At 41.4% G+C, this 20,826-nt stretch overlaps 1 protein-coding gene and 1 pseudogene across 1 annotated transcript; both read left to right on the top strand.

Annotated features, from left to right (window-relative positions):
• The first annotated feature begins 1,401 nt into the window (after window positions 1-1,401).
• On the top strand, window positions 1,402-2,331 carry LOC148923015 (uncharacterized). Its single transcript, XM_089060252.1, has 2 exons — window positions 1,402-1,520; window positions 1,606-2,331. The coding sequence occupies exon 2, from the start codon at window positions 1,708-1,710 to the stop codon at window positions 2,197-2,199; it is 492 nt and encodes a 163-aa protein (XP_088916378.1). The 5' UTR covers window positions 1,402-1,520; window positions 1,606-1,707; the 3' UTR covers window positions 2,200-2,331.
• On the top strand, window positions 2,314-20,673 carry LOC148923014 (uncharacterized; annotated as a pseudogene).
• The last annotated feature ends 153 nt before the right edge of the window (window positions 20,674-20,826 follow it).

Here is a 20,826-nt window from a genome sequence, read left to right as displayed (position 1 = left end):
TTAAATGAGGTAACAGAGTATTCCAAGTGAACTATCTCTAATTGTGGATGATATGTTGTATATTAGTTATTGTGAAGTATTGAATTCATATAATGAAGTAATAAGTTATACAGTAAGGTTTATTACCAAAATGAAGTAATAAAACATGATAATGAGGTAATAATCTATAAATATGAAGTATATGTTTACTGTTTTGTATGAGTTTAGGACTTAGAATTAAAATTAACTGCTGCATTGTTTGCACATTCAAATGAACTACATATTTTATGTGATGAGGTAATGCAACTGATCTGTTTTCCTATTAACTATAATCTAGTTGTTGTGAAGTATTGAATTCATATAATGAAGTAATAAGTTATGATAATGAAGTAATATAAAGTGAAAAATCATATTAAATGAGGTAACAAAGTATTCCAAGTGAACTATCTATAATTGTGGATGATATGTTGTATATTAATTCCGTGTTTGTTATGTATAGGTAAAACTTTTTCTCCAACTAGGAAGAAAGCAAGTAGTTCTCCTCAAATCCCTGCTACAAAAGGTTGAAAAATGAATTGATATTTAATGTGTACTTAATGAATTAACATAGTATTCCAAGTGAACTATCTATAATTGTGGATGATATGTTGTATATTAGTTGTTGTGAAGCATTGAATTCATATAATGAAGTAATAAGTTATACAGTAGGTTTTATTACTAAAATGAAGTAATAAAACATTATAATGAAGTAACATCTTTAACTGATGTGTTGTTTGCACATTAAAATAAACTACATATTCTTTTTGATGAAGTATAATGAAGTTAGTTGTGTCTTTAATGAAGTAATATAAAGTGAAAATCACATTTAATGAAGTAGCATAGTATTCTAAGTGAACTATCTATAATTATATATGAAGTAGTAAATTGATATAATGAAGTTAGTTGTGTCTTATGTATTCACACACTTTATTCTAAGTGAACTATCTATAATTATATATGATATGTTGTAAATTTATTCTGTACTCTTATGTATAGGTGAAAATTCTTCTAGAAAGAAGATGAATTCGAGGATTTCTTTGGAAATCCTCTCAAATTACTTAAGCAAGTACTTCATTCATACACTTTATTACTTCATTCATGTTCCCTGTTACGGACTCTAATGAAGTAATAGAACATTATAATGAAGTAACAAACTCTAATTATGAACTACCTATTTACTGTATTGAAGTAATATAAATGCTATGTTTATACAATAGGGTTTATTACTAAAATGAAGTAACATAACATTATAATGAAGTAACAGACCCTAAAAATGAAGTAATATAATGTGAAAATCATAATAATGAGGTAACATAGTATTCCAAGTGAATTATCTATAATTGTGGATGATATGTTGTATATAAATTATGTGTTTGTTATGTATTGATAAAAATTCCTCTGCAACTAGGAAGAATGCAAGTAGTTCTGAAATCTCTGCTACCAAAAGTAACTGGGCTTGAAACAAGGACACACCATTCACTGGCCCAATTTCAAATCTGGTGGTATGTTTTAAATTCAAAAATTTATTAACCTTGAATAAATATGTTTTAAATATGAACTTTACTAATGATAGCTTTCATTTTGTAGCCATGTTATGTGGATAGGATTGTGCTTCGATCGAGGCCTGTTACCCGAACATTCCGAACCATCAAGGGCTGGACAAGCACGTTAATCCACCGACGCCAGAAAATGGAGCTTGAGCCCGGGCCATTCGGTAGAGGCATTGAGGAGCCAATCTTTGACACCCGAAGAAGCTACCTGTTTGAAGAAGCTGTCAAGGTGAATATTGCGTCCTCCTCTGGGGCAAAGCCCAAAGATATCTCTAAGACAACCCAACGTAGAACTACCGTTGTCACACTTATGGGAAAGGCTGCCGATGTCCTCGGGGAACTGATAAAGGAGTTGGAAGATGGTGCAGATGATCTAAAGAATGATGGGTGCTCTAAAATTGCAGCCAAATGCTCAATGAAGATGATGGGGTTGCATGAGATGGAGCCGGAAGAAGATGCCAATGATGTCCAGGCCATGTCTCAAGCAATGGAAGAAGATGACCTAGACAATCCAGAGTTTCTTGATGCTGTAGAAAAAGTAATGAGGGTTGTTGAACAAAGAAAGAAATGGCAAACAGAAGGGCCATCATTTGATCTAGGATTGGACTTTCATGAAAGAAACGTAAGTTGATGATGCTCTGCGTCGTGATGTTGTGCTTGGAGTTTTGTGTTATTGGGATGTAATTTATAAAACACATTAGTATGATATGTATTTGGGATGAACTAAACTTCTTTGTTGCATTATATGGTTTTTGTAACTAACTAGCTTTCTCCATTTTAGGGTTTTAAAATGAAGATTACTTGTTCATTGAGTTTTGTTTGTATTGCTGTTTATTATATACAGGTTAATACTACACCAACAAGGGACATAGATCCCGGAAACTACATGTTTGAGGCTGTGCAATTCATGCATGTCCAAGATTTGGACAAGGTAAGAAGTTGTTCTTGCCTATTATTCATTCTGGATGAAGTAATATTTAGTTGTGATGAAGTAAAGATCTCACTGAATGAACTATCTGATTATATAATATTACTGGCAAAATATTTCACCATCAATCTTCCATGTTGATGCTGGACTTAGGGGAAACTTAGAAGCTAATCTAGTGGCAGAAGTAATATTACAATAGTTAGAAGTATGACTCCTATATGATGAAGTAAATAGTCCTTGAAATGAATTGTTTTTTGAATGGTCGTATTGCCACTACCGGGATTTAAATACGTTATGTGTAGTTCAACATGGAGCAAATATGAGATCGCATACCGATGATGGAGCAAAGGTATAAATCTAAATTACATGAACAAAATTCTTCATCCTACAACAACACACAACATACAACCATGTGACATGATTCCTTTTCTTTTTCAATCCATGATTACAATTGTCAAACCCAGCATGCTATGAATAATTATTCATTCTAGATGAAGTAATATTTAATTGTGATGAAGTAAACATCTCACTGAATGAGCTATATGATTATATAATACTACTGGCAGGACATTCCACCATCAATCTTCAATGTTGATGCTGGACTTAGGGTAAACTTAGAAGTTAATCTAGTGGCAGAGGTAATATTACAATAGCTAGAAGTATGCCTCCTATATGATGAAGTAAATAGTCCTTGAAATGAATCATTTTTTGAATAGACGTATTGCCAATACCAGGATTTAAATACGCCGTGTGTAGTTCAACATGGAGCAAATATGAGATTGCATACAGATAATGGAGCAAAGGTATAAATCTAAATTACACAAACAACACACAACATACAACCATGTGACATGATTCCTTTTCTTTTTTAATCCATGATTACAATTGTCAAACCCAGCATGCTATGCATAATTATTTATTCTGGATGAAGTAATAATTAGTTGCGATGAAGTAAACATCTTACTGAATGAACTATCTGATTATGTAATACTACTGGCAGGATATTAATATACCAATGGCAGACATTATTCCATCATCAAACTTCAATGTTGATGCTGGACTTTGGGGAAACTTAGAAGCTAATCTAGTGGCAGAGGTAATATGACTATAGCTACAAGTATACCTCCTATATGATTAAGTAAATTGTCCTTCAAATGACTCATTTTTTGAATGGACGTATTGCCACTACCAGGATTTTAATACGCCGTGTGTAGTTCGACATGGAGCAAATATGAGATCGCATACAGATAATGAGCCAAAAGATGATGGAGAAAAGGTATAAATTTATTCTGGATGAAGTAATATTTAATTGTGAAGAAGTAAAAATATCACGGAATGAACTATCTAATTATATAATACTTCATTATTAATGTGATTGCTACCGAATTACTTCATTATTAATATGATACACTACATCATGGAAAAACTTATATCTATATTTTGGTGAATAGAATGCTAATGTCGCTGCGGAAATACAGTCAGTTATTGATGCTTACAAGGATATAGACATTGATGATGATTTCATGGATAGTGGTCTTCTAGTTGGTAAGCCGGTGGGGACTGAGATCATTGTTTACAATGCTAACAAGGTAATCATGTGCAAATTAAGAATCTAATAATATATAATCTGAAGTTTATATTGTGGTTAATATATAATGTGTTACAAGTGATTTATTTATTGCAAACAATAGATCAAAACTTTGAAGGGTCGAATGGAGGTACGTACTAGAACAGAGAAAACTGTTTCTCATGCATTGCGATCTCCATTCGTTGACAGACCAGTTAAGATTACAAACAAGCTCAGTAAAGATGAGAAAGAATCATATTACTGGATTCTTGTAACACACGAAAGAGATGAGTATGATTTCTAATATTGTTTTCTAATAGTATATCACACCATTAACATATCCAACAATAGAATGTGAAATTCCAACATGTATTATATAATGTGCAGATTTGTACTTGTTTATGACGACGATGTTGTGAAAGTTACAAAGATGGAAATGTGTTCTTTGATACCTCGGCAATTGATTGTGGTTGGCGTTATAGATGCATGGGCTTCTTATCTTAACAACATGGAAGAAATCAGATCACCGTACTCATCAAGGCGGCTATTCTTCACCACTTATCCATGTGTAAATACAAATTATTGAAATATAATAAGATTTTATGTTATGAAGATTGATAAGGCTAATTTCATGCATCGGTAATGTGCAAAAAAATGTTATAAATTGCTGGGTCTAACACGTTTCCTAAGCCAGGTGTGTGAAGAAAATCGCTAGATCAAGGAAGCAAGGAAGGAGATGGTCTAGCGAAAGAAAAGGACGAAATGAGCAGGATTTACAAGGAAAATTGGCGTGACGGAGGAGTTTACAGCTGAGGGCAACAAAGTCATTATCAATACCTCGCTGGACCCACTAAAACGCCTATAAATAGAGAGGAGCATGCAGCGTAATGGGAAGTTTTTTTACTCTTCTTAGCTCATACATTTTACACACACTTGGGAAACATTCTGGGGGATAATCGTAATAGGGGGGGGGGGCACTTTCTAGAGATCTCAAGTTTGGTAACACCGTCCCAGTGAGGGCGAAGATACATTTGTTTTAATTTCAGCTGTTTTTGCTAGTTTTCACCGTCGAACTTCACTTTTGGGAGTCGACTTTGATGTTGATTATGTTTAACTGTTTATCGCTCATGGATCTGAGTTTAGCTTTTAATTTCAAGTTACTTTTGCTTAGATCTCTCTACTGTTAGCGTAATTCTTAAATTGCTATGTCGATCTCTGTTTATTTCGTTATTGAGGTGTTTGATGTGGAATTGGGTGACAGATCTGTGGTTGATTGAGTGTTCGGAGCTTAAATTTGTAAATCTGACGTGATGGAGAATTTCTTCTGCTTGGAGTCCGTGTCGGACGCTTGGATCCGGAGTGGATTTAGCGTCCAAAGTTGGTTTTAGCGTGTGAAAGAACAGTAGTGGATAGACTTGTTTTATTTCCTTTGTTTTCTATTTCCCTTCGTCTAGGTATGCAGATCTGTAAGTTCTTCGTGATTTATGCTTAGATTTGATTCCAAGTTAGTAGCTCTGTTTTTGATTTGCTCATGTGTTTTTCTCAAGAAGTTTTATGCGAATTTGGTTGTAGAAGACGATGTCACTGTCAATTAGTACTAGAGTTAGTTATTCTGCCACTTTCCAGTCGTACTCTGCTTTTTCTTAGAGGTGGTCCCATCGTAGAATTATTTCCTAGGTCTAGCTGTTAGGTTAAGTGTCTTTCTAATATTCCCAAGTCAAGTTAATTTTAATTTTTCCTCAACCCAAGAAAATGCGTGGCAGCAGCCAACACCAAAAATACTCCCAAATCCTTGATTACGATTCTTATGCATCCTTCTCTGTGGGATCGATCCCTATTTCCCTATACTAGGTTTAGTAAAGTGGTTGAGGGTTTTTGAAGCGGGGAAGTACTTGTGTGTCCGACGACCGGGATTCCACGCAACCTGCGAGTTCCTAGACCAAGTGATCTAGTGGACTTGCTGGATCTGGGGAACCTGCCTTATTTGAACATCGCAACACTGCACACACACCACACTTGTACTGTCTCAACCAAGAAACGTTGGTAGCTTCAAATGGCGCCGTTGCCGGGGATGGATGGCGTTTGCTGTTATTAAGGATTTGTTGTAAATATTCTAATTTTTGTTATTTTCTTTCTCCCTGACAGTTTATGAAAGCGGGCTTCCAATCTGGAAGTTGGGCAAGTTCATCTGGAGCAGGGAGTGGCCAGTACGAGTGGCGAATCAAGCAATCTACATTTACCATCACTACTAGATCAGGATTGAGAACGGAAGATCCATTCCCGTTCGAGTAAGAAAGTGAAAAGGAGTGGAATTCATCGACAGAGAAAAATCCAGGAAAATCAACAGAACCAGAGCAATCCGAGACCGAGGAGGAGAAGGACCCACATATGGCTCATCTACTAGACCCCGATCCGGAAATAGGGTCGCTCACCGCACATCTTGACGGTGAACCCACTCATGCTATAGTTTCGAATCCACGACGGAGGTCGATCGACATCAAAACAAATGTGCTTGGAGTTCTACCTACTTTCTCTGGGCGTAGGAATGAATGCCCTTATGAATTTCTGAACGAGTTCAGTAAACTATGCAACATTCAGAAGCGACCCAACGAGGCAACAGAGGAGGACTACCGTCTTCGAGCAATTCCTTTTGCTCTCAAAGGGGAGGCGAACACTTGGCTGCTGAGGCTTCCACCGGATTCGATCAACACGTGGAAGGATTTTAAACTGGAATTTTTGGATTACTTTTTTCCATCTAACAAGACGAATGCCTTGAAGAAGGAGATTCAGGAGTGCAAACAGGAATACGATGAGTCCCTAAGTTCCTATTGGTCCCGCTTCAAGGGGCTGCTGGATGCTTGTCCAAACCACAGGATGATAGAAGCGGAGACTTACTATTTGTTCTATGAAGGTGCAAACCCTGAATCAAAGGACTTGATGAACTCCTCGAGCGGGGGAAATTTTACTAAGAACAAAGCAAGTGAAGCCAGGGAAACGCTGGGGAGATTGATTGAGGCAAAGAAGGCCTATGATAACCCGCGAAGCATATTGAGGAGAGGATCAGCTAATGCAGTGATGGATCAAGAAGACAAGAAGGTGGAAGATAGGATCGATAAACTGGAGAAGGCCTTGCTAAGTGTGATCGAGAAATGCAATCCGCATGCCCCAGTGGAAAGTGAGAAATCCCTTGGTCAAGAGGAAAGGCAATTGCAACAATACTACAACCAACCCTACGAAGGAGAATGCCACGCTCAAGCAAGTTCGATGGGAAGTTGGAATCCCGATGGAAGTTGGAATCAAGGGAGACAGAGGGACGCTCCATGGAGGACTCACCCAAACTTCAGATGGACTGACCATGATCAAAGCTAGCCACCTCCCTTGCAGCTCACGAATTTTGCACACCCTCCGGAGAGGCAGTCCAATTGGCCAGGGAAGGGACAAGAAGGACAATTGCAGCTAGGATACATGAATCAGGATCAAGCTAATTGGGGAAACAAAAATCAAAACAACCCAGGAAACTCCTATGTGCCACCCCACCAAAGGAATAACCAAGGCAATTTTCAGAATTCCCAACAGAACCATCAAGGGAATCAAGGGTCGAGTAACCAATACAACAATCATCAAGGAAATTTTCGACAGAACCAAGGTCAAGGACAAAATTTTGGTCAACCCAACTTCAGACCACAACGGAGTTTGGATGACCTGGTCCATGATTTGGTAAATTCATAGCAGTTCATGCAAGGTAACCTACATTTCAACAATGACATGGTGCACATGTTACAAGATGCTCAGTCAGAGCAAAAAGCCGCCATTGACATGATGGCAAAACAACTTTCCCAGATCGCAGTATCTTTGAACGAGATGCGAGGGAATGAAGGTAAACTTCCTGCTACCGTCAAACTGCCAGATCGGGCAAATATTAGTCAAATTACTTTGAGATCTGGGCGAGGTTATGAAGGGCCAACATTGGAAGCCGATGAGGAAGCGCCTATGCAAGCAAAAGAAGGGAAACAAAGTCAGAAACAGCATGAAGGAGGCGCTGAACTAAGGGAGATCATTGTTCAGAGAGACCCCCAGAAGGAAGATTTAGGGGGATCTCTACCTCGACCAAGGGACCCATTCTTCCTAGACCTCGAACCTGAGGAAGTAAGCAAGGAAGGAAACAAGGGAGTTGATGAAACCCAGGCTGGGACATCCACAAATGCAGTAAAGCGAGCAAAACCATTTCCATATCGTGGGGAGGCGAAGAAGAAAAATGATGATACAGAGGATCTCATGGAGATTTTCAGCAAGTTGGAAATCAACTTGCCATTCTTGCAAGCCTTGAAAATGCCCACCTTCAGTAAGTTCATCAAGGAATTTATTGCAGGGAAAACCAAACTAGATGGGAAGATTGTGATTGGAGAAACTGTGTCTGCTGTGATACAAAAAAGAAGGATGCCCTCAAAATGCACGGACCCAGGTATGTTTACATTACCCATTTCTTTAGGGGATATCAAGGTTGAGCATGCCATGTGTGATTTAGGGGCGTCAATAAATGTTTTGCCTCTTTCAATTTATAAAAGGTTAACTGGGGTAAGAATGGTTGATACCAAAGTAGTAATCCAGCTAGCCGATAGAACTTGCATTTGCTCTGAGGGAGTGTTGGAAAATATTATAGTCAGGGTGCATGAGTTTCTATATCCGGCTGATTTTTACGTGATTAAGATGAATGATAATGAGTCTGCTGAGTCCAGTGGGGTACTTTTGGGGAGGCCATTTTTGCGTACTAAGACCATTATCGATGTGTTTGATGGAACAATTTGCTTGGACTATAATGGAGAAAAATACACCTTTAGCATAGATGAGGGGATGAAAAGACCTTTGGATGTTGAGAATATCTATGCTATTGATGTTATTAACCCTTTAGTCCAAGAATATCTTGAGACAGAATTGATACAGGAACAGATTGATAATTCGGAGTTGAGCCATTCGATTGACAAAGAAGTTGTGGGATGGTGTGCAGCAGTGAACACAGAGGAATTAACAGATAAAGAGCTCATGGAGGCCATAATGGAATTCTGCAGGAACCCGGAATCAGCTAGGTCCAAGGGATCGGCTTATGTGGCCAGTTTGGAAAAATCCCCTGGGTTAGGGAAAGGGACTTCACCGGAAAATTCAGAAAAAAATCCCTTGCCCCAGGAGACAAATGGGACGAAAAAAGAGCTGAAAACACTTCCACCAGGCCTTAAGTACGCTTACTTGGAGAAGGACGAGACATTTCCAGTAATAGTCAACAGCAACTTGACCAAGGAACAGGAGAAGGAGTTGCTAGAGGTAATTAAAAGGAACAAGAAGGCAATAGGATGGACTCTCTCAGATTTGGTGGGGATAAGTCCAGATCTTTGCATGCACCACATCCGTTTGGAAGAAAGTGCAAAGGCTCATCGAGACGCACAACGGAAACTGAACCCAAACATGCGAGAGGAAGTCTTGAAGGAAGTATTGAAGTTGCTTGCTCTAGGAATCATTTATTCCATACCTGACAGTGAGTGGGTCAGTCCTGTCCATATGGTGCCAAAGAAGTCTGGGATACAAGTCATCAAAAATGAGAAGAATGAATTGGTACCCACCAGATTAGTGACAGGGTGGAGGATGTGCATCGACTACAGGAAGTTGAATGAAGCCACAAAGAAGGATCATTTTCCTTTGCCTTTCATTGATCAGATGCTGGAAAGATTGGCAGGCAAACAGTATTTTTGTTTCCTTGACGGATACAGCGGATATTTCCAAATCTACGTTAATCCGGAGGATCAAGAGAAGACCACTTTTACGTGCCCTTTTGGTACATATGCATACCGAAGAATGCCGTTTGGATTGTGTAATGCACCGGGAACTTTTCAACGATGTATGATGAGCATTTTTTCGGATATGTTGGAAGTATGCATTGAGATATTCATGGACGATTTCACCGTCTATGGGAACTCATTTGATGCTTGTTTAGCCAGCCTAGATCTAGTGTTGCAGAGATGTCAGGAAAAGCATTTAGTGTTGAACTTCGAGAAGTGCCACTTCATGGTAACTGAAGGCATTGTCCTAGGTCACGTGGTTTCTGAGAGGGGTATCCAGGTAGACAAGGCAAAGGTGGATGTGATATCAAAATTACCATACCCTACGAATCAAAAGGAGGTGAGAGGTTTCCTAGGCCATGCAGGGTTCTATAGGAGGTTCATAAGGGATTTTGCAAAAATCGCACAACCACTCACTCGGTTGTTACAGAATGATGTTGAATTCGTCTTTGACGAAGGATGTGAGAGGGCATTCCAGCTGCTTAAGGACAGGTTAGTATCAGCACCAATAATCAGGGCACCAGATTGGAATCATCCTTTCGAGATAATGTGTGATGCGAGCGATTTCACTGTGGGAGCTGTCTTAGGACAAAAAATTGATGGAAAAAGCTATGTGATCTTCTATGCTTCCAAAACACTAAATCAAGCTCAGAAGAATTATGACACCACAGAGAAAGAAATGTTAGCCATCGTGTATGCTTTTGAAAAATTCCGACCCTACCTTCTTGGGTCAAGGGTTATAGTCTTCACGGATCACGCAGCAATAAAATACTTACTGGCTAAGAAGGAGTCGAAGCCAAGGTTAATCCGTTGGGTGTTACTTCTACAAGAATTCGATTGGGAAGTACGAGATAAAAGAGGAACGGAGAATAGGGTAGCAGATCATTTGAGCTGAATCTTCCAAGGAGAGACAGAAGAGGCTATACTCGATGCCTTTCCCGAGGAACATTTGTATCTTTTGGAGAAATTTCCTAGACCACCTAACTGGGAAGCAGTTTTGGCTTTGACCGGTCTAGGGGAATCAGATAAAGGGAAGCGCACGCTGAATGCAGAACCATGGTTTGCTGATCTAGCCAATTACTTGGTCACAGGAGAAATGCCGGTTTCAGAGGAAGTTTCCCAGGCCCAGAGGATGAAGATTAGAAGCGAATCCAAATTTTATTTTTGGGATGATCCTTACCTGTGGAAGATGTGCTCAGATCAAGTGATTAGGCGCTGCATTCCCGAATGGGAACAAAGGGATGTATTAAATCATTGCCACGCGTTAGCATGTGGAGGCCACTTTGGGCCAAGGAAAACAGCGAGGAATGTTCTAGACAGCGGATTTTATTGGCCAACATTGAATAAGGATGCTTTCGAATTCTGCCAGTGTTGTGAGAGATGCCAACAGACAGGGGGAATTTCAAGGAGAGATGAGATGCCTCTGAGCCCAGTGATTGTGTGCGAAATTTTTGATGTATGGGGAATGGACTTTATGGGACCGTTTCCGTCATCGTGTGGGAATACCTACATATTGGTTGCAGTGGATTATGTATCTAAGTGGATAGAAGCCAAGGCCACCACAACTTGCGAATCAAAGGAGGTGGCGAAATTTCTCAAGGATAACATTTTCAACAGATACGGGGTTCCTAGAGCAATCATCTTAGACCAAGGAACACATTTCTGTAATCGCACAATCGAGGCTTTGATGAAGAAATATGATGTACACCATCGAGTGTCAACTCCTTACCATCCTCAGTCTAATGGCCAGACAGAGATTTCTAATCGCGAGATCAAGGCGATATTGGAGAAAACAGTTAATCCGTCAAGGAAAGACTGGAACAAAAGACTCGGGGACGCATTGTGGGCCTACAGAACTGCTTTTAAAACACCTATTGGGATGTCACCCTACAGGCTTGTGTTTGGCAAGATGTGTCACTTGCCTGTAGGAATTGAACACAGGGCATACTGGGCAGTGAAGGAAATGAACATGAAGCCGATAGCATGCGAAGAAGAGAGGAAGTTGCAATTGCAAGAGTTGGAGGAACTTCGGCTGGAGTCGTTTGAATCTGCCATGTGGTACAAAGAAAGAACGAAATTATGGCACGATAAAAACCTTCGGGTCAAGGAACTTCATGTGGGACAGAAAGTGCTCCTTTTTCAGTCTCGGCTTAAGCTCATGCCAGGGAAACTGAAGTCTAAATGGATTGGCCCATACACCATCGTTGGCATCCGAGCAAATGGAGCAGTAGAGATCCAGGGAAGTGCTCCAAACTCTGTTCCTTTCCTTGTAAATGGTCATAGAGTGAAGGTCTATAGGGATAATTCTGAGTTGTGTGTTGTGGACGAGATTCCACTACACACACTCCCTATTATTGCCTAAAAAGGACGAGGGTAAATTCCGATGATATTCCTGGGTCAAGGGATAAGTTAATAATTTTGGGAATTCACAACTGACCCAGGGAATCTCGGAAATACAACATGTAAATAGTTTAAACATTATCTAAAAAAAAAAAATGTGTGTATGTAATTTCGAAGCACCAGACTCCTAGGGGAACTCGTATTGTATGTCCTAACCTAAGACCCAGGGGTCTGGAATCTTCAAATTTTATTTTTGCAGGGCATGGTCGAGGGGATTCGCCAGGAGAGACCCTGAAGGAAGGAGTCAAGGAGGGAAAGGATATTTTGAATTTCAAATTCTGGCCGATAATTATGGGAGATGTACGGTTGCTTACATCACGCCTGCAACCGCACCATCTTTTCACCAGAAAAGGCAACCGTCGTCCTTCTCTCTCCATCATTCCTCACTAGAAAAAATTTTTAGTTTGCTCTTCCTTCTCTCTTCATTTACTTTTCTCTCTAACAGACAGACGAAACCCTAACAACAAATTGCCCAGTTCTTTTCGTTTTCTTTTTTTTCGTTTTCTTTTTCAGATCTAAACCGATGGATTCTACCAAGGGAACTGAGTATGACCCCACTTTGTTGGCCGAATTGACACAGAAGGTGGGAAGCGTAGAGAAAGCGAAAGAGGTGTACGCCCTATTCGCCGCCAGTCTGATGTCGTCTGCGCCGACTGTACCGCCACTGCCAATTCCAGCGGTTTCGGCCGCGACACCGGTAAGTCTCTCTGAAACAGAATCGCAAGTCGCAGAACCGCCGCATGCAAAGGCCGTTTCGCAAGTAGCGGAGAAGGGGGAGGCTTTACACCGGCAATCGGAGGACGGTGAACAGACGCTTGCCGAGACCTTGGAGGAGACAAAAGGTAAAGTACCGGAGAACCCTAATTTTGTGGGTAGGGAAATGTTTGAGGGGGAAACCCCTATTGCTGTGGAAATATATGAGGGGGAAGCCCCTATTGTGTCTGAAGTTCGTGAGGGGGAAACCCCGGTTTCTGTTGATATTGCTGAGGGGGAGACCCCTGTGTTTGAGAAGGCTGCTGAGGGGGAGACCCCTATGTTTGAAACAATTACTGAGGGGGAAACCCCTACTTTGGAGAGAATTGCTGAGGGGGAAACCCCTATTCCAAGAAATGTCAGGGGGGAGAACCCCATCTATATCGAGGGGGCAACCCCGATGTTGATCGGAGAAGGGGAAACCCCAGAAAACCTGTTGGCGGAGTCGGATCTACATTCGACGGAGGTACCGGAGCCCGAGGAAGGGCTGAATTTGATCGTAGACCTGGTTGATGACCAGGAAACAAGTGAGCCCAAGATTGATGAAAGGGCCGAAAGGAGGCGCACCAGGAGAAGCCTCCTTGACGAAGTTGATGACTTCATACCTGAGGCGACAGAGACAGAGGCGCGCTTGGCCAAGGAAAGAGCAAGAAAAGGAAAGGCGCCGGCGACTGCATCTACCCGGTCAAGGAAAGCTCCCTCCGTCCAGGAGGTCGAGGAGACCCTTTCCCCTGAGACCGAGGAAACCCTTGTCGACGAGCACGAGGAGCCCATCCCTGAGCCAAGCTATAACTCTGAGGAGGTTGAGGAAGAGCCAATTCCCGGTCGCCCCGTGATTTGGCTGACCAAGAGCTTGCTGGAGGAAATGAGGCAGTTTGATGACCAGAAAAGAATCGCAGTGTACAAGGAACGATGCAGCGCAGGAAAAATGGCCAAGTCAGGAAAACAGTATAGCAAGAGGGAGCTCAAGATGATTGCATGTGACAAAGAATTTCGCGCCTATATCCAGGCAATAGGGTTTGAGTGGCTATTGCAGCACAGCCAAGAGAGGGTACCAGTGGATCTGGCAAGGGAGTTTTTCTCCACTTTTCGTTTGAAGAATACCTCAGACCTGGACGTGGATTCCATCACATTCAGACTCTTCAATCAGGAACATGAGTTGAGCATTAGGGAGTGGTCCCTACGGATGGGGTTATTCACTAAGGAAGAAGACGAAGAAGGGGCTTGGAACGACAGGATGGTGGGGATGCCTAAGAACACACCTGGGTTCAAAGTCCAGACAGCATGGGAACTGGTCACGTACTCTAAATCAGGGGCGTTCAAATCCAGCTACTCCAAGGCCTCCCACATCGAAGATCGGATCCTCCGTTTTGCTCAAACATTTATCAGTTACAATTTGATGGGCAGTGCGAATTCAGCCCTCACTACTACCGATCTCTACTTCACTTGGTGCATGGCAGAGGGTGTTAAGGTGCACCTCGAATATTGGATGGCTCAGGCGTGCCATCAGATGACAAGCAACCCAGGACGTCATATGTACACCTGCCACCTCATCGGCGCTTACCTCCAGAGGAATATAGAGATGAGAATTGCCAAGGCTGCTCCACTTGTAGTCATGTGCAACCCCCCAGAGGTGTTCAGTGTTGATTATTTCTTCAACAAGGGGTTGCTGCAGACTCAAGGCACCAAAACTCTCTTCTATTCTTTAGGAGACAAGGTGAAGGCGGAGCCAGAGGAAGCAGAAAAGGCCATACCAAGTGAAGAGGTCGAGGAGCTGCGAAAGGAAGTCCAGGACATGAAAAAGGAGATGCAGATAATGCGGAAGGATATGATGAAGGAACTCGGTGAGATAAGGAACGAATTAATGGGGAATCGGGAAGCAGTGCAGACCCTGAGGGGCAATATTGCTGATTTGGCAGTAAAATGTGCCAAACAGAATGATAGGATGACGGAAGCGGTGGAGCTTTCAATGAAAATGTTGAAGTGGATGCAGCAGACGCTCCCCTTGACCCAGTTGAGGACAACTCCTGGGTCCAGCAGTGAAGTCAGGCAGACCACCCATAGCAGTCCCTCCGTCAAGCGACCACAGCAGTCGCTTCAGATGATCTCCCCGACCATTCCCGTGCAAGTTCCAGCCCCACCAAAATCAAAATTGATCGTGAGAAAGTCAGTACCGGAAGTCCCAGAACAAAAGGAAGAAGAGCTGGAGCAGCCAGCTAGGAAGAAGGTGAAAGTGACCCGCCCCGGAGTCCCACCCCAGTCTGGTTCCCGAGGGAGCCAGCCCCAGAAATGATCGAACATCTCTTGACCAAGTAACTTTTATTTTTTTTCGTTCTTTTCGTTTTTTTTTATTTTATTATCCACCTGTTATATATGTGTTTAACATTTATTATATCTTCTCCCACTTAGCCCACTGTGTGGTCTAAGTGTGAGAAGTTCGTGTTTTCTGTTGTTTTAATTGTTTTTTTTTTATGTTTTTCTGTGTCTTTCTCCCACTTAGCCCATTGCTTGGTCTAAGTGTGAGAAGTTTTATGATTTTACGTTTTGCATTGATCTCTCTGTTCCCCCCTTCACGACGATGGCTTGGGGACAAGCTTGAGTGAAGTGGGAGGGGGAGAGGAGTCAATGCATTACCCGTTTACATGTTAAGAGTTGTTAGTTTTAAGTTTTGTCACATGAGCCAGTGGATTTAATATGGCATGATTCCCTTAGTGAAAGTAATTGAAGATAGGAGGCATTTCAACTTAGAAGCTTTTTCCTTAAATGAGCCTAGTTAATTTGAATGAAGCAAGAATGACGGAGAATGCCTCTACTTATTTAGTTGTGAAACCCTACTATATAGTGAGTTATAAACCTCAGATAACTTTGAGCTAACAAATGTTTAAGGGCCACCACTGAATGCTTAGGGAAGAAGAGCTATGAAAGAGAAAAAAAAAAAAAAAAGAGGGGGAATTGGGTTATGAAGGCATAGCTGGACGAAGTCCAGGGTAAGGCGGTATAAGCTGGACGAAATCCAGGAGGAAAAATGGAGGAACAAGCTGGACAAAGTCCAGATAAAAAAAAAAGGGAGGAGGAATAAGCTGGACGAAGTCCAGAGGGGGGAATGGTCTAAAACAGGAATAATGATAGCCTGCACCAGAAAGGAGACAACTCTCATAACCCAACGCTTCAGTGGTGTAGCATTAACTTGAGGGAGAATCGATCCTAACATCCCTGGTGAGGAATGAGTGATCGAGTGAACCTAACAATTGGGTAAGTAGAGAGCTATCTTGACAAACTGACAGATTGACTAGGCAAAGGAAGGGAAATGGCCTATTTGGAGGAGTGCAAACTTTTGGAATAACCTTAATCTTGTGGGGACAGATGCCTAAAATTGAAACTAGCTCATGTATATATGTGTTTTGCATGTTTGTGTGATTTTCTTATATTTCTTAGTTTTTTTTTTTTAGTCTAGGTCTAGGAGTCGGTCAAGAGATAACCTCGCTTGAAATTTGCCTTATTCTTTTTCTCTTCTTGTCTTTATACTTGAGGACAAGTATGGTTTAAGTGTGAGCAGTTTGATAAGGCTAATTTCATGCATCGGTAATGTGCAAAAAAATGTTATAAATTGCTGGGTCTAACACGTTTCCTAAGCCAGGTGTGTGAAGAAAATCGCTAGATCAAGGAAGCAAGGAAGGAGATGGTCTAGCGAAAGAAAAGGACGAAATGAGCAGGATTTACAAGGAAAATTGGCGTGACGGAGGAGTTTACAGCTGAGGGCAACAAAGTCATTATCAATACCTCGCTGGACCCACTAAAACGCCTATAAATAGAGAGGAGCATGCAGCGTAATGGGAAGTTTTTTCACTCTTCTTAGCTCATACATTTTACACACACTTGGGAAACATTCTGGGGGATAATCGTAATAGGGGGGGCACTTTCTAGAGATCTCAAGTTTGGTAACACCGTCCCAGTGAGGGCGAAGATACATTTGTTTTAATTTCAGCTGTTTTTGCTAGTTTTCACCGTCGAACTTCACTTTTGGGAGACGACTTTGATGTTGATTATGTTTAACTGTTTATCGCTCATGGATCTGAGTTTAGCTTTTAATTTCAAGTTACTTTTGCTTAGATCTCTCTACTGTTAGCGTAATTCTTAAATTGCTATGTCGATCTCTGTTTATTTCGTTATTGAGGTGTTTGATGTGGAATTGGGTGACAGATCTGTGGTTGATTGAGTGTTCGGAGCTTAAATTTGTAAATCTGACGTGATGGAGAATATCTTCTGCTTGGAGTCCGTGTCGGACGCTTGGATCCGGAGTGGATTTAGCGTCCAAAGTTGGTTTTGGCGTGTGAAAGAACAGTAGTGGATAGACTTGTTTTATTTCCTTTGTTTTCTATTTCCCTTCGTCTAGGTATGCAGATCTGTAAGTTCTTCGTGATTTATGCTTAGATTTGATTCCAAGTTAGTAGCTCTGTTTTTTATTTGCTCATGTGTTTTTCTCAAGAAGTTTTATGCGAATTTGGTTGTAGAAGACGATGTCACTGTCAGTTAGTACTAGAGTTAGTTATTCTGCCACTTTCCAGTCGTACTCTGCTTTTTCTTAGAGGTGGTCCCATCGTAGAATTATTTCCTAGGTCTAGCTGTTAGGTTAAGTGTCTTTCTAATATTCCCAAGTCAAGTTAATTTTAATTTTTCCTCAACCCAAGAAAATGCGTGGCAGCAGCCAACACCAAAAATACTCCCAAATCCTTGATTACGATTCTTATGCATCCTTCTCTGTGGGATCGATCCCTACTTCCCTATACTAGGTTTAGTAAAGTGGTTGAGGGTTTTTGAAGCGGGGAAGTACTTGTGTGTCCGATGACTGGGATTCCACGCAACCTGCGAGTTCCTAGACCAAGTGATCTAGTGGACTTGCTGGATCTGGGGAACCTGCCTTATTTGAACATCGCAACACTGCACACACACCACACTTGTACTGTCTCAACCAAGAAACATTGGTAGCTTCAAATGGCGCCGTTGCCGGGGATGGATGGCGTTTGCTGTTATTAAGGATTTGTTGTAAATATTCTAATTTTTGTTATTTTCTTTCTCCCTGACAGTTTATGAAAGCGGGCTTCCAATCTGGAAGTTGGGCAAGTTCATCTGGAGCAGGGAGTGGCCAGTACGAGTGGCGAATCAAGCAATCTACATTTACCATCACTACTAGATCAGGATTGAGAACGGAAGATCCATTCCCGTTCGAGTAAGAAAGTGAAAAGGAGTGGAATTCATCGACAGAGGAAAATCCAGGAAAATCAACAGAACCAGAGCAATCCGAGACCGAGGAGGAGAAGGACCCACATATGGCTCATCTACTAGACCCCGATCCGGAAATAGGGTCGCTCACCGCACATCTTGACGGTGAACCCACTCATGCTATAGTTTCGAATCCACGACGGAGGTCGATCGACATCAAAACAAATGTGCTTGGAGTTCTACCTACTTTCTCTGGGCGTAGGAATGAATGCCCTTATGAATTTCTGAACGAGTTCAGTAAACTATGCAACATTCAGAAGCGACCCAACGAGGCAACAGAGGAGGACTACCGTCTTCGAGCAATTCCTTTTGCTCTCAAAGGGGAGGCGAACACTTGGCTGCTGAGGCTTCCACCGGATTCGATCAACACGTGGAAGGATTTTAAACTGGAATTTTTGGATTACTTTTTTCCATCTAACAAGACGAATGCCTTGAAGAAGGAGATTCAGGAGTGCAAACAGGAATACGATGAGTCCCTAAGTTCCTATTGGTCCCGCTTCAAGGGGCTGCTGGATGCTTGTCCAAACCACAGGATGATAGAAGCGGAGACTTACTATTTGTTCTATGAAGGTGCAAACCCTGAATCAAAGGACTTGATGAACTCCTCGAGCGGGGGAAATTTTACTAAGAACAAAGCAAGTGAAGCCAGGGAAACGCTGGGGAGATTGATTGAGGCAAAGAAGGCCTATGATAACCCGCGAAGCATATTGAGGAGAGGATCAGCTAATGCAGTGATGGATCAAGAAGACAAGAAGGTGGAAGATAGGATCGATAAACTGGAGAAGGCCTTGCTAAGTGCGATCGAGAAATGCAATCCGCATGCCCCAGTGGAAAGTGAGAAATCCCTTGGTCAAGAGGAAAGGCAATTGCAACAATACTACAACCAACCCTACGAAGGAGAATGCCACGCTCAAGCAAGTTCGATGGGAAGTTGGAATCCCGATGGAAGTTGGAATCAAGGGAGACAGAGGGACGCTCCATGGAGGACTCACCCAAACTTCAGATGGACTGACCATGATCAAAGCCAGCCACCTCCCTTGCAGCTCACGAATTTTGCACACCCTCCGGAGAGGCAGTCCAATTGGCCAGGGAAGGGACAAGAAGGACAATTGCAGCTAGGATACAGGAATCAGGATCAAGCTAATTGGGGAAACAAAAATCAAAACAACCCAGGAAACTCCTATGTGCCACCCCACCAAAGGAATAACCAAGGCAATTTTCAGAATTCCCAACAGAACCATCAAGGGAATCAAGGGTCGAGTAACCAATACAACAATCATCAAGGAAATTTTCAACAGAACCAAGGTCAAGGACAAAATTTTGGTCAACCCAACTTCAGACCACTACGGAGTTTGGATGACCTGGTCCATGATTTGGTAAATTCACAGCAGTTCATGCAAGGTAACCTACATTCCAACAATGACATGGTGCACAAGTTACAAGATGCTCAGTCAGAGCAAAAAGCCGCCATGGACATGATGGCAAAACAACTTTCCCAGATCGCAGTATCTTTGAACGAGATGCGAGGGAATGAAGGTAAACTTCCTGCTACCGTCAAACCGCCAGATCGGGCAAATATTAGTCAAATTACTTTGAGATCTGGGCGAGGTCATAGTACTTTATACACTTTATTACTTCATTCATTTTTCATGTTACTTCATTTTTCAGATTGGTCATAGTACTTCATTCGTATACTTTATTACTTCATTCATATTGGTTGTTACTTCATTCAATAGGTCTACTTCCCCATATGTGCAAATCAGCATTATTATGTTGTTTGTTTTTGCTTCAAGAGAAATGCTATTGCTATAATAGACAATTCTTCAAACGGGGATGACAACGACCTCACAATAAATTATGGTCACATTCCAGAAACATTGGTTCGTATTCTTCTCTTATGATTGAATTTTATAGCACATACATATGAATACACACAACTACAAATGACATGTATTTGTTTTGTACATGCAAAGATCATATTTTTGTCACTTCCTCACCAAGAATGGTCTCCACGCATATTGCAAGATCGTTTCCAACGCCAAAATGGAGAGATTGAAAATGCCATGGAGAAAAGTTGATAACGTTGAAGACTGTGGAGTATTTCTGATGCGGCATATGGAAACGTACAAGGGTGAGCGTGAAGGTTGCAGGAATTGCAGCTTGAAGAAATCAAGTTCAGGTGTGTTTCAGAGCTTGAGGGCCAAATATTGTTCGGCACTGCTGTTAGCCGAAAACAACCACGAAAGCTTCAACAACAAAATTGTTACATCAGCGTATTACGAAGAGGAAAGCAAACACATTGAAATTGATGTTGAGAAAATGATTGCAACATATTTAAAGAAGAAATAATGAATCAAATTTTGTATTTGACATACATCTGTTATGAGCAATTTTGAATAAAATACCACACTTTGTAATGTTGTTCATTATTAGCCTATAATACTGCATTGGGTAACAGATTTAGTTCATTTTAGAAATCTTAGTTCATTTCAAAGATCTATT

The sequence above is a fragment of the Salvia hispanica genome, chromosome 6 (genome assembly GCF_029641045.1).
Source record: "Salvia hispanica isolate PSC_SH4W2 chromosome 6, Shi_PSC_v1, whole genome shotgun sequence".
NCBI lineage: Eukaryota > Viridiplantae > Streptophyta > Magnoliopsida > Lamiales > Lamiaceae > Salvia > Salvia hispanica.
This window is presented reverse-complemented; position numbering and strand designations above follow the sequence as displayed.

What these genes read in the sequence shown, in the direction of transcription:
- LOC148923015 (XM_089060252.1), top strand. Translation starts at nt 1,708, where the DNA reads ATGGAGCTTGAGCCCGGGCCATTCGGTAGAGGCATTGAGGAGCCAATC.